The 13,396-nt window shown below is 36.3% G+C and overlaps 1 protein-coding gene across 6 annotated transcripts in view; it reads right to left on the bottom strand.

The window, feature by feature from the left end:
* The window catches only part of PTBP2 (polypyrimidine tract binding protein 2), a 48,552-nt gene that overhangs the window by 9,772 nt on the left and 25,384 nt on the right, over positions 1-13,396 (bottom strand). For 5 of the 6 annotated variants that reach the window (XM_048944887.1, XM_048944888.1, XM_048944889.1 and 2 more), the window contains 5 exons: positions 12,429-12,601; positions 11,872-12,015; positions 9,563-9,727; positions 9,380-9,490; positions 2,700-2,895 (listed from right to left, as the gene is read on the bottom strand). In XM_048944887.1, the coding sequence (XP_048800844.1) occupies positions 2,700-2,895; positions 9,380-9,490; positions 9,563-9,727; positions 11,872-12,015; positions 12,429-12,601 (789 nt within the window). The remainder of the gene's footprint in view (positions 1-2,699; positions 2,896-9,379; positions 9,491-9,562; positions 9,728-11,871; positions 12,016-12,428; positions 12,602-13,396) is intronic. The other variant, XM_048944891.1, reaches the window with a different exon arrangement.

Here is a 13,396-nt window from a genome sequence, read left to right as displayed (position 1 = left end):
TAATACTGTAGGAGTAGTAACAACAGCAAATTTCTAGCTGTAGTAATAAACAGCTAAATTGAAGTTGAACTATTATATATCTTGCAATTATAAGTAGTTTTTGTTTAGCATTTTATTCAGCATTTCATTTTTATGTAGCTGCTATTACAATATAGCTGCTATTTACACAAAAGGCTTTTTTTTCCCTGGAAGATCTTCCATAACTTTTCTCTACTTCACTTATAAAAAGAAACACATTCCAGGGAAATAAAAAAAGAAAGCCTAATTCTGATATGATGACCACGACAGCCATTTGAAAGCAGCCCCATTTGGTTCATTAGTAATTTTGCCCTCCATTCAAAAGATAGTAAGACTCATTGAAAATATGCCCAATTTACAGTCTCCAAGATTTCTGACAACTTAGCTTTATCACAGCTGAGGAGGCAGTATATGAACAAGTAACAATCCATGAAAGCCTGGATAATTTACACATGCAACAATTTTCTACTTGGTTATACAGCACACAGCTCTCATTTCCTGGAAGGGTCAGAGATATCACAAGATTTGCATTTTTTATGGGTTTATTTTATAGGTCTCTAAAATTTGCCACTCAACAGAAGTAAAATCTTGTTTTATGAATAAAATTTAGATTATGGTTATTGATATCACTCAACTCATTGATTTTTTAATGACTTACCTACAACTATTTAGAAACTGTTGATACTGTATCAAGAAATGCACTTATTGGAAAGCTTTGTTATCGTTAATTTTAGGTTCCAACAATCAGGCTTTTGCTTCTTCTGGATATTAATGAAAACATACAAACATTATAGACCCCTCTTCCTAGCCATTGAGCTTTTATCCTCAACACAGCATGTCACACATTACTTATTCCCAGCTTTTTTTTTTTTTGTGCAACTTCTCAAGTACAAATTACTAATGATATTTTATTAATAGGCAAATTAAAGCTATACTAAAAATTATGTGTGAAAATCATAGGTAATAGAAGTAATCATCTTAATGTAGATACGTAAAGCTATGACTGAATTGGATTTAGTCCCTAGCTGGGCTACAAACTTCTTTATGACCTTACGTCAAGTAATCACTACCTCCTGGTACTCATTACTTTTTTACTCACTACTTGCTCTATGCCTTCTTATACTTAGCCTGGAAGGATTTTGGGGGGCAATAGGAGGTTCTTTGAAAATCTATGCTCAATAGCTCAAGAAGTTTCACATTTTAGGTTTTACTATAGCACATCACGAAGTTACAGTTTCTGATGAAGAGGGTTAATTTCATGCAGAATGTAACCGAGGTATACATACACACACACGATATTCAATCATAAAGACTGAAGCACCAAGACTAATACAAGAGTGTCATCCTGTCACTAAACCTCTACTCATAAAACATTTAACCTAAACCTCACTTCTGACATACAAATTACTTTATACACTTTAGAAAAAAGCATGAAAGCTGTACAACAATCCACCATTTAACAGCATAATGTAACAGAAATCAAGGTTAAAACTGAAGCCTTATCACATTTTCTGCTAAGAGATCTCATACACATACACTAAAAACGGCTACAGCAAGAGTTTTAGCAAGAATGCCACAGGTGCAGCACAGCATTGCTGCAAACATACTAGAACTTGAAGAGCATCACATCGAGCTCAAAATGGAGCTCCACTCTTGTGGCAAAGCACACCCTTTGGGAACCATCAGTGAATACTGAATGGCAGATAATCTACCTAAGTACACTCTGAAGCTATCTTTATCACTACTGACATTAGAGAAGACAATTCTAAAGCAAATACAAATATAAAATAAGAAGATAAAAAAGAAGCAGGAGGAAGGTCACTGCAATCGTTCTGCCATACTTCACACATCATAGTTTCCAAACCTTCATCTTACAACTCTCTGAACTTACAGCTGTTCTCACCTTTCTCCTTTTGAGTATGTGAATAAAAACACAGTCATAAACCCATTCAGGCTTTCAAGTTTTTTTCTGTTTTCTCGTTTCATTTTGATGTTGTGTATTTTACGCCTTTTTTTTTTTTTCTTCCATAGAGAGCCTCATACTTCCATATTCAAACAAGTATAATTCTCATTATGACAACTATTTGATTGGCTAAGGCAACAATAATACTAACAGAACCCTTTCGTGAAGTTTTTCAGCAGTAGAGCTTGAAGTCTGTGATAATAAGGCAAGCAGGAGGCAATATAAATGAAAGAAGAAACTAACCCAAAGATCAGAGTACTTGTATTTGCCAGATGAAGCAAAGTTAAGATATACAAAACTCACCCAACCAGTCATTAGCAGAATCAGAAAAGGTCCCTCCCTCTATTCCAGTATAAGATCTCCATTAATAACCAAGATAAATATAACTGACTTCACTGATGCTCAGTGAAGCATCTTTCAAGAACTGCAGTTTAAGTTACTTGTGTCACATCCCTTTTATTTTTCTGTTGTTAGGGACAACATTGCAGTTGAAGACATGCATTCAGAGTGAGAGCTTATTTATCGTTTGTGCATTTCTCATTTGTCATGCATTCTCTCATTCACTTCTCCAGGGCTTCTAAAGATAATGCAACTGTATTACTACAATTCACACTGCAATGTAAACATAATAGGCCTCAGGACACCACTGCAATTTAAGACTAATTAATATCTTCATCAAGTGACTTTGCAACACATAACAATAGAGTCAGAGTCATACCTAGAAGAGAAGTCTCCTTTGCAAATGCTGCAGCAATAGCAGGGTCCAGCGCTGGCTGTCCATCACCAGACGGAAGATCAGGACGAGTGTAGTCCCTGCTTTTATCATTGTTGTACTTGACATTTAAATTCACCAATTTGGAAAAATCAATCCGTAGAGTACAGCAAGCATTATAAATATTCTGACCATCTAGGGCCTGCAAAAAGGAAACAATTTATTTAAAATAATACACAACATGGGTTGGTCAGTACTTAACTATTTATCCCTCTTACTGTCTAGCTTAAAACCTATTAAGATTACAATGCATTAACCTCTCTTAACATGATTCCAGGATGCTTGATGTTTATTTCTCTTATCAAGAGATTGTTCATGCACCAAGGTGCAGAGAAATCAGCACAGTCAAACTTCTGCTGAATATAATTTAACATGTATTTCACAGTATAGCTTTAATGCAGGTAAAATGCCAAACATTTCTCAAAAAGTAAAAAAAATAAATAATCACACTAGAAGTCTATAAAAAGCTGACTTAAGATATCAAAAAATCTAGGTTTACACACCATAAAGTAGATGGCTCTGTGCCAAACCAGCGTATTTGTTCCTGCCTCCTTTTACTCTCCCCTTAGAGTTAGTGCCAAAATTGAAGAAAAAAAAAAAAAAAAAAAAAAAAAACCCAAACCAAAATATTACCTTCTAGTCTAATGCTAGACCTTAATAATAAAAAAAAAAGTTCCATTTTCACAATTCTTACTTTTTAGTGGATGCCTACTAACAAGAGAATTCACACCAGCTCTTACCATGGTACTACATCTATGTGGAAACATTCTCCATTAAGACCTAATTATATATGCTTCAATCATTCCCATTCTGTACCACACTAATTTAATTCCATCTGAAATTTTGATCATGCTTTCATATAGTAACGTATAGCTGTTAATGCTACACAGAATAAAACTTTTTAAAGCAAGTTATTTTATGTTTCCAAGAAACACCCAGATCATTCAATAGAAACTCTCGATTTTCAAATACGAAAGTTAAATCTTTTGTTTCTCTTTAGTAATACTAGACAAAAATACATCAGCTCTGGACCAAAGCAAGCTAGCTTAGTTATACCTACAAAACTTCCCAACACATTCAAGTTCTGAAAAGATGAACTCCTTTGAATTAAGTGCTGCACAAAACTATTAGGCCCATTGGCCATGGAAAGCATCACAACTATTTTCATACAGCAATGCACCTGGGAACTGAACATCCCACAGACACCTCACTATGTCTGGGTTGTCCTTTCCTACAAGATGTATTATCTCAGCTAATATATCACCAGGGCTTGTGAAATTGTTTAAAAGAATTAACAGCATTAGCAGCCAATGTACAAGAACACATAAGTTAGTACTACTAGAACTTTCAAGTAGTAGGAAGATAAAAGAACACAGAGCAAATAAATAAAAATTAAAAAAAAAAAAAAAACTTGACAATCTAGATATTTGTCTCAACAAATACTTCTGCTTGAAATTCAGATGAAAGAATATTGGCAATGCAAAGCCTATCATCTAAAATCCACTAACATAGGGATTAAGTCCAGTTTACACAACTAGAGTTTACTCTGGAACAACACAATTATCACACAGAAAACATTATTCTTATAATAATGAAAACTAGGTATGACTGGAACCAAAAGGCAGCTCCTTTTTAGCTGAGTCCAAATCACAGGAAAGCACTAAGTATTTAAAACGCAATCAAGACTCTCATTATACCTCCATGTGGAGTCTGTAGACTAATTTATAGCTAGAAGAAGGATGTTGATAAAAATCCTTAGCCTTAAAATAAAAAAATAGCAAGCCAAAATACTACCTGTGTTTGTAGTTTCCAAACAGGTCAATACTTAACAGAAGAATGTAAGTAACCAAAAGCCACAGTGAAACTACAAAAAGGAACTAGAAACAATATTTTCAAAAGGATACATCACAGTAGTTTAAGATTTAAAAAAAGAAAATGTGATCCTCACACAACATACTCCAACTCAGCTCAAAGGTTATACTGTAAATCTCTCTTGGGAGAGATGCATCCTTAGTGTATCCTTTGGATAAGTATTTGAACGAAAATTGTTTCTTTTCAGACAAATGCCTTGGATGCAAGAAGTTTCTGTGGCTAAACAGTGTTTCTAAACCACAGACCATTATTCAAAACTAAGATTCTTTGCATGCAGTTCTTTCATTAAAAGACCAGTTACACCACATTTTTCACTACAAAGCTGGAGCATCCAGGAAACAAACACTATTACTGCACTTGCTGGGCTTTCTAACACAATGGGCACAATCTGGCACTCGTCAGTTGATCCAAGCACTGCCTATCATTTCAGCACAATAATCTTCAGGATTCAGGGGGCATGAAAATCCTTAACATAATAATCAAGGGTAACTGTGCTGAAGCTAAATATCTTAACTGGAAATGCTGTTGCTTTCTGTCATTTTCTAGAAAATGACCACAGGAAGCTCACATTAGATTTTATGGTGACAAAACCTGGCAGAGGTCTTTTCTGCAGACTGCTAGCAGAAGAACCACCATGAAACAGTCACTCAAAGAAACTGGAAAGAACGCATCTCCAGTGTGGAGTCAGACCTTAAAAGAACTTCTGTAGAGAAACTAATTCTTGGTACTCCAGAACAGCTACATGCCATCTTAGGTTCAAATGACTAAGCACAACAGCAACTCAGTAGATATGCGATATTTTTAACTCATACTGGGTCAAGATGACTTTCATGCACAGCATTACTCCCAGTAATCAAACCAAAAGATGGCATTAGTGGCGTTCGAATGTTTGCAAGGGTTGCTCCAAAAGCAATGCCTCCTATCTGATCACGCTGGTCCACGTGGAGATGGATGTCAGTAGTACGGCAGGAGAGGTCGAACCCTCCCCACCAATATTTCGTTACACGTCGTTGCTGTGTGACAGATGACAGCAGAGAGGCAGTCTGACAGAATGGTGTCTGACACGGAAGTGTGCACGAAGCAAAGGAGTGCTGCTGAATTCCTCCACGCAGAAAAAAATTGCACCAACATACCCCAATGCTGGCTGAACATTTATGGAGATCAACATGAATGCTAGCATAGTGAGGGAGTGGATGGTGCATTTCAGCAGCTGCAAAAGTGAAGTGAAAAACAAGTCACATTCCCAGTCAACCATGCACACCTGTCACGTGACCAAATGAGAGCGTCTCACTCAGCTCATCAAGGCAAACTGGCAGAATATGATCAGGGAACTGTGTATGGACTAAGTATTGGCTACACTGCATTGGAAACTGTAGCGGCAAAACTGGAATATCTGAGTTTTCATCAGCTATGTGTCCCACAGACGCCCACATAAGCAGAGAAAGAACATGGTATGCAAGCCTGTCAGGATTTACAGACCCAATACAAAGCTGAAGGTGACAGTTTGCCTGGATCACACTGTTACCAGTGGTGTGACACAATGTCACCAGTATGAGCTGGAGTGAAAACAGTAGTCAATGGAGCAGAGACATGTGAATTCCTCATTGAAGAAAAAGATCAAGATGCAGCCCTCTGCAGGTAAACTGATCTGTGCTGTGTTTTAAGAAAGGAAAGGGGTTATCTTTCTGGATTTCCTGGAGCCTGGAAAACCATCAACTCTGACCATTTCATCATGACACCAACTAAGCTAAAGGCTCAAACTTTCCGAGTCTGACAGAGAAGAAGATAACCATACTCTTAGCTTCAGGCCCCATAGCAGTCTGAAGACCATGCAGCACACTTGTGGCTTGTCTTACCACACCCACCGTATAGTTCAGATTTGGCACCTTCTGACTTCCTTCTTATAAGGCCGATGAAAGACGGACTTCACAGGCAACATTTTCCTAGCAACAATGCCATCACAGCACCCATGAAACAATGGGTCACCTCTGCTGGCACAGATTTCTATGACTGCAACACACAGGCTCTTGTTCACTGTTGGCAAAAACACATAGCTAATGGTGGTGACTGTTGAAAAGCAGTGTTTTGTAGCTGAGGATTTGCTCTATCAAATACTGTTACTGTGCTCTTTGTATTTGTTGTCGTTTCCATGGAAATACATAGAAGGCATTACTTTCATAGCAACCTAAGCAGGCTTTCTGCTTCTATTGAGGGCACTATCATTTACTGTGAAAATCTGCTGGCTTTGATGCACAAAAAATTTCCATATGAATACAGACACCTCCAGAATATCCCTTTGTTTCACCAGAGGAAGCACAATAGTTCGGTGTGCTCTAGTGCTGCACATTCTCAACACTTTCTCCAAACCACAGCTAGACTGCTGCACTGAAAGTAATCTTAAGTTTGTCTTTACCTTTAGTTACAGATATAATGAACTATAATGACCCAATCTGAAGGTGGTGATGAAACATGAATCAGTGTAGCCACAGCCTACTTTTACAGGAAATGAGTTTCTCACACAGCAAGTGGAACAGGAATGCAATTTTTCACTACTTGCTCATTCAGGTAGCAGAAGGAGTCCCACAGGGCTAGAGGCTTCATATTGTACATTCTTGCCAGTGTCACTAGTTTCTCAGAACCTTCAAATGAATAACATCTCTCCTTGGTACTTACATCACTTGAGTTTTTCAAATTGCTCTTTTAACTTCCTTAATAAAGTCTTCAATTTCTATTAAGACCACATTCTGATTTCCTGTGAAGAGTGCCAGTGGAAAATTAAATTTCCCCATTATCTTCTACAGTAACAACTGACGGAAAACAAATTGAAAATTTCTTTACTCTTTTACCATGATTTTAATTTTGAATGCCATGTAACTTAAATTTGCCACCACATCCTCTTGCTTCTACCACTATTTCCAACTGAATTTAAACTGTAGGCTTTTTCCTTATCGTGTGACTTTCTTTCCTTTTCTCAGTTTTGACTGGGTGACTTCATGTTTTATCACATTAATTTAATTGTAACAACAGTATCAATTTTACTCTATCTCTGGGAGAGAAAAGAGAAAGGAGAAAAAATAAAAATCAAATCTTCCCTCATTAAAGCATTTACTTAGAAATCGGTTAAAATAAGAAGCTATAAACCGATTCCTGTTTCAATTTGTCACTAAGCTAGGTTTTAAGATAACTCTGACAATAACTATACATGCAGGTTTCACTGTTATTCAATTAAGTTTAGTCATTCACACATGAGCAGCCATTAGTGAACAGCTACCCCAGTTAAAACATGCAAAACCAGAGCAAATACAGGTGTTGTTGTTTTGTTTTGAATATTATGACCAATAGTGTCCCGCAAGCTAGTATCAATTTATCAGAAGTCAGCATCAGCAGATTCTTTATTTCCTTTCATACTTTTACATACCTCATCCCGTGTTATTTGTCACTTCTTTTAGAATACAGTTCTAGAATTATACTGATAATTTTCAGATTGCTACAGCTCATTTCACAGATGCCGTCTTTCCATTAAATCTTCTGATAACACATTTAAGATTCAAAAAACGAAGTCAAAAATGTGAAGTAAAGCACATCAACTATTACTGAAAAATAACTTCCCAAATGTTGATCAAAATTGAATTACAATATCCGCAAGAAATACCTGAAGAACACTGGGATCAAAACGTATCTCAATTGTGAATCCAAATGACTTACAGTCAATTCCCACAGTAATTTCAGGTTAAAGATCTAGTTTTTATGTCATTCTAAGTCTATTTACAAACCTGACAGCTGCATCCCATCCACGCAATTTTTTTTTTCCCCCATAATTACAGTAATACATTCACACACCCCTCCCACCTAGTATTTTATAACATGTCAGTAAACAACATCCCTAATTAAAACTGGACTCCAAAGTCTACAAATATTTCCAGACTACTTTCCTGAGATAGACTACCTTAAAGCAGATATCATAAACCAAGTTGAAAAATCTGCTTGTCCTATGCTAGCATTACTTTTTCTCAAAAGGAAGAGCACTTATACACTGCCTTTTGAATAGATCTCTCATTTTTTGCCATTCCCTGTCTTGGCGGCCTTATACTTTTAATCAACATTCATTATTTCATATGGTGAGAAGAATGAAAATAACAATCCTCCACTTTTTAATGACAGTCTTTATCTCAATAGTCGTCATTCTTCAAGAAGTGCAGTAGAAACCAAAGCCTGCTTTTTGTTTCCTCTACTACTAAGTAGTCTTTATCAACTTCATCTGAGGCGTGAGCTTTTCACTTTTTCATGATATCCTCAGCTATTTTGTCACCTCTGGGTAAGTCACTCTTTCTACGCTGCCAAGCAACACTTAACCAGCACATCAATTTTAACCAACCTTCCAAAAACCCAAACTGCATGTGAATGTTAGAGAATATAAATTAATTATATTTAACTCTTAAAAGTTAGAATAAAAAATTGTTTATATATAAAAATATATATATCACACACACAAGCACAAAATCTAGTCTTTGCCTCTGGTTTACTTTTTTTCTCATCATGGATGCCGTCACATCACTATCACTTAATTCAAAATGTCTGGTCTTGATGACATGTTGTTGATTGTTGTCAAAATGATATAAACTCCCAATTATTTTTAAAGAACTCTCAGAAACAGAGGAGGAATATTACAACTACAGTAGTCAGGGTTGTGCAAACATTGTACAAATGTCTAGAGCACAGAAACATATCTACCCTTAAAAGAAAACTATACTTACTAGTTTTGCTTGCTGTGCATTCACTGGATCCCCATACTGGAGTAAAGCTTGAAACTGGTTATTCTTTGTGAATGTGATTATCTTCAATACAGCACCAAATTTAGAGAATATCTGTCAAAAACAAAGTTTTATACACATGTTCCTGCTAATTACAAGGTCAAATTAAAATGAAATTTGTCTTACCTGATGAAGAACATCCAGGGTTACAGGATAGTACATGTTGTCAATAATTATTCTAAGCACCGGACTTTGAGCTGGAGTAACTGCACTCTCACTAACGGTGGTCCCACTTATGGGAGCATTTGTTGCCTGCACAGCTGTCACTGCCTGAAGAACAGCTTGGGCCCGCTTGAAAAGAAAATTACAAAGATTTTACTATCTCAAGATAATAGCTAGAAATTAATTAGAAAATTGCATGATTATTCAGGAAAAAAAAAAAAGAGTCAGAATATGAATGTAATGCAGTCCAATCCATGAGAAAATAAAAACAAATACCTCAATTAAGCCTTCAAGTGGCACAAATATCAATCTTCCTAGTAGCAAGCTTACTGTTCTACTATTAAGTATTAAAAATCATTTTGTGGATGTCAAAACTCCTTACATACTCTTAAAGGGGAAAAAAGTGCAGAAGCCAGTAATCTTTTATCTTGTTTTTTCAACAGTCTGTACAGTTAATATTTCACTGCCACTTAAATTACGTGGAAAGTTCTGTGAAGAAGGAATAATGCTGAACACTGTCAAGCTTCTCTGATGTAACATAAAGAAATAATGCACAAGACAGACAGTATCAGAAAGTACTATCCAGAGAGAGTTAAACAACCTGATGTCTGTTATTTACCCTTCTTACTAAAAAGAGAAACAGAGAATCTTCTTCCACCATGAGTTCTTCTGTTTCCTTCTGGTTTGTTTTTTTAAATATCAAAAACATGGTTTTAGAAATTCAAAGGTTTATGAAGACATCACAACAACACACATCTACATAACTGCTGCTGCTGCCAAAACTGAAAGTATCAGAAAGATAATTTTTTTTCCTGAGAAAGAAAAAGTAGTGGGTTAAAAAAAAAAGTTTCAGTTACTACATCCATTAGAACAGTCTCATGAAACAAAACAATACCAAACAACAAAGCGAGCACGCCAGGCAAAACTAACTAGTAATAACCATTACAGTAAATCAGTGCACTATTTCAGAGGTATCAGAGCTATCTCATGTCACAACTTACATGATGCTATTCAAACTGAAATGAATCAACAAGTTAAGGAAGGATTAAAAAAATTAAAAGACTTGATGAACGCTAGCTGAGAAAATAAAATTTAATTGTATTTACAAATAACTACTGTAATTCTATAGAAATGCCTTCTGATAAAGACATTCTTTTTCCCCCCTAATGCATGAAAATTACAAATTTCAAGCTGTTCCGATATTTGGCTGAGTTACATAATTATTTCCTACTCCGTCTGTGAGCACAGAAGAAGCACATCAATTAAAATTCATGTATTTAAGTGATTGGAGAACGTTGAACTGTGCAACCTACAAAACCACAACTTTCGAGGTTGCTTTTTAACAGACAACCCTTGATAGCACTGTTCATGTATGCTTACACATCATGCTTCAGTGCACTAAAGTTACACTAAATACATGATGGAGTGAAGGAACGCGCATGACTTAACATGCTTACACAAGGATAATCTATTAAATGAACACAACAGTGAGCATTTTTTCACAGAAGTTCAAAACCACATTTAGGATTTATATAAATAGCCACTTCTGAAGATGAACATAAGAAAACAATCTTGAAATAATCACTGACTTGTGGTAAGTTAATCGTTTTTTTCCCGTTGTAAAAAAATGGTCATCACATTAGGAGGAAAACTTATTTTGCGCAGGCATTATTTTTGCTAATTTTTCCGTTAGAAAAAAGACAAAAGTTTCTGTACTAGAAACAGGTATATGCATTTATCTTTCTTTTAAAATATGTTCTGCAGAGGCAAAAACTAATTATTTTTTCCTTCCGCTAACATGCACGTTTATCTCTACACTGAACATTAATGTGTTCTTCATCAGAAACAGAAGATCACAGGAGAAGAGCCCACCAGTGCTACCAGACAATTCATTCAAAGCACTGAAATGTAGCCATTCGCATTAGTCATTAACACCAGGGAAATTGAAAGAGATATTACAATCTCACGTGTCAGAATTAAAAAGTTAATTTTCTCATCCTGCACTTTCTAAACTAAGACGTAAATTTATTTTGTGAAAAAATTTTAAGTTAAAACATCTTCACAATCTTTCCTTTCACACTAAGTAAATTCATCCTAATCGAAGGATCACAGAGAAAGCAAATCTTCATTCCCAAAACCACTGGTAAAACTACTGTAGTGTTTGAACGTGGACAAAAGTAGATTTAAATAGCAGGTATTCTTGATTGATGGTGGTATCTATGTCACATACCCTACTGCCTACTATTTCTAATACCATGTAATAACAAATATACCTGGTTCAGTGTATTATCAGTCTTCAGTTCTTTATGATTGGAATACTGGATATAGATAGGTTGGTTACGAAGATGAGGCGTCACAGCTGAATAGTAATTAACCATAGTGATAGCTGCTTCTTCTGTTGCAAGTTCCAAAAAAGCCTATAAAATCAAGTTACATTGATAAATTTTAAGTAGACAACCTTTGTATTAGAAGCACAAGAAAGAAGACAAGAGTTTTGAGAACACATTTTGCCAAACATACGCCTTTATAAGACACCATCCTCCAATTACTAACTTTATTTGCCAAGCCACCTCCAAATATTCATCTGAAGTAATGCAGAACTGAGTATTTAACTTGCAGTATTTATCCTACTTCCTACTTTATTTAGCTCTTAACCAATCCACATTCCCAAACAGAATTTACAAGACAGTATAAGCTGATTTAAAGAAAGAAAAAAGGTTTTTACCCTCCTCCTCTTTCCTCATTAATACTTACTGTAGCATGACGTATTACAATACTATTTTAACAGCATATTTTGAAATAAGAAAAAAAAGAAAAAAAAACAAATTACCTGATTTTTCCCTTTCAGCATCAAGATGTTGGTTACCTTACCAAAAGGTAAGCCTAAAGCAATAACTTCTGTTTCTGTCACTTCCCCAGGCAGTTTTCTGATATGAAGAACACGAGAAGGCGCCCCATCCATTTTATCTTCACTTTTGAATTTCTTGTTGTCATTACCATTAGCTGAAACACATATTAAGACTATTTGAAGAGTTTACTGCCATTATTTGTGCTCTGTTTAAAAATGCTTTTTATTATAATGTAAGAATTTTTTAGAACCACCTTGTCTTGTCTAAAAGAAAATGGGAGCGTTTAGAACAAATTCTGAAGAAGCAACTAGAAGAACATGAAGAAATGGTCACACGCACAGAGGAAAAGGATCTGGCAGTGTCAGCTGACAGCCAGATGAATGTGAGCCAGTTGTGCGCTAAGGTGGCCAAGAAGGCCAACGGCATCCTGGCTTTCTATCAGAAACAGTGCAGTCAGCAGCACCAGGGAGGCAACTGTCCCTCTGTACTCAGCACTGGTGAGACTACACCATAAGTACTGTGTTCAGTTTCAGGCCCCTCACTACAAAGAAGTCACTGAAGCCCTGGATCGCATCCAATAAAGCTGGTGAGGGGTCTGGAATATAAGTCTTACTAGGAACAGCTGAGGGAATTGGGATTTTGTCTGGGGAACATGAGGCTCAGGGGTGACCTCATAGCTCATTAAAAATTACTGGAAAGGAGGTTGTAGCAAGGTGAGAGCAGGGTTCTTTTCCTGGGTAACTAGCAACACAATGAGAGCTAATGGCCTTAAGCTGTGGTAGTGGAGGTTTAGGTCGGGTATCAGGAAAAATTTATGCTCCAAAAGAGCGGCGAGATATTGGAAAAGGCTGCCCAGGGAGGAAAAGGAAGTAAAGTCACCAGCCCTGGAAGCCTTCATGTAAAGGCTAGACACAGCACAGAGGGACACAACTTAGTGGGCATGGTGGTG

This window comes from Lagopus muta, chromosome 5, assembly GCF_023343835.1.
Source record: "Lagopus muta isolate bLagMut1 chromosome 5, bLagMut1 primary, whole genome shotgun sequence".
NCBI lineage: Eukaryota > Metazoa > Chordata > Aves > Galliformes > Phasianidae > Lagopus > Lagopus muta.
Note: the sequence above shows the minus strand (reverse complement) of the source record. Positions and strands in the feature narration are given on the sequence as shown.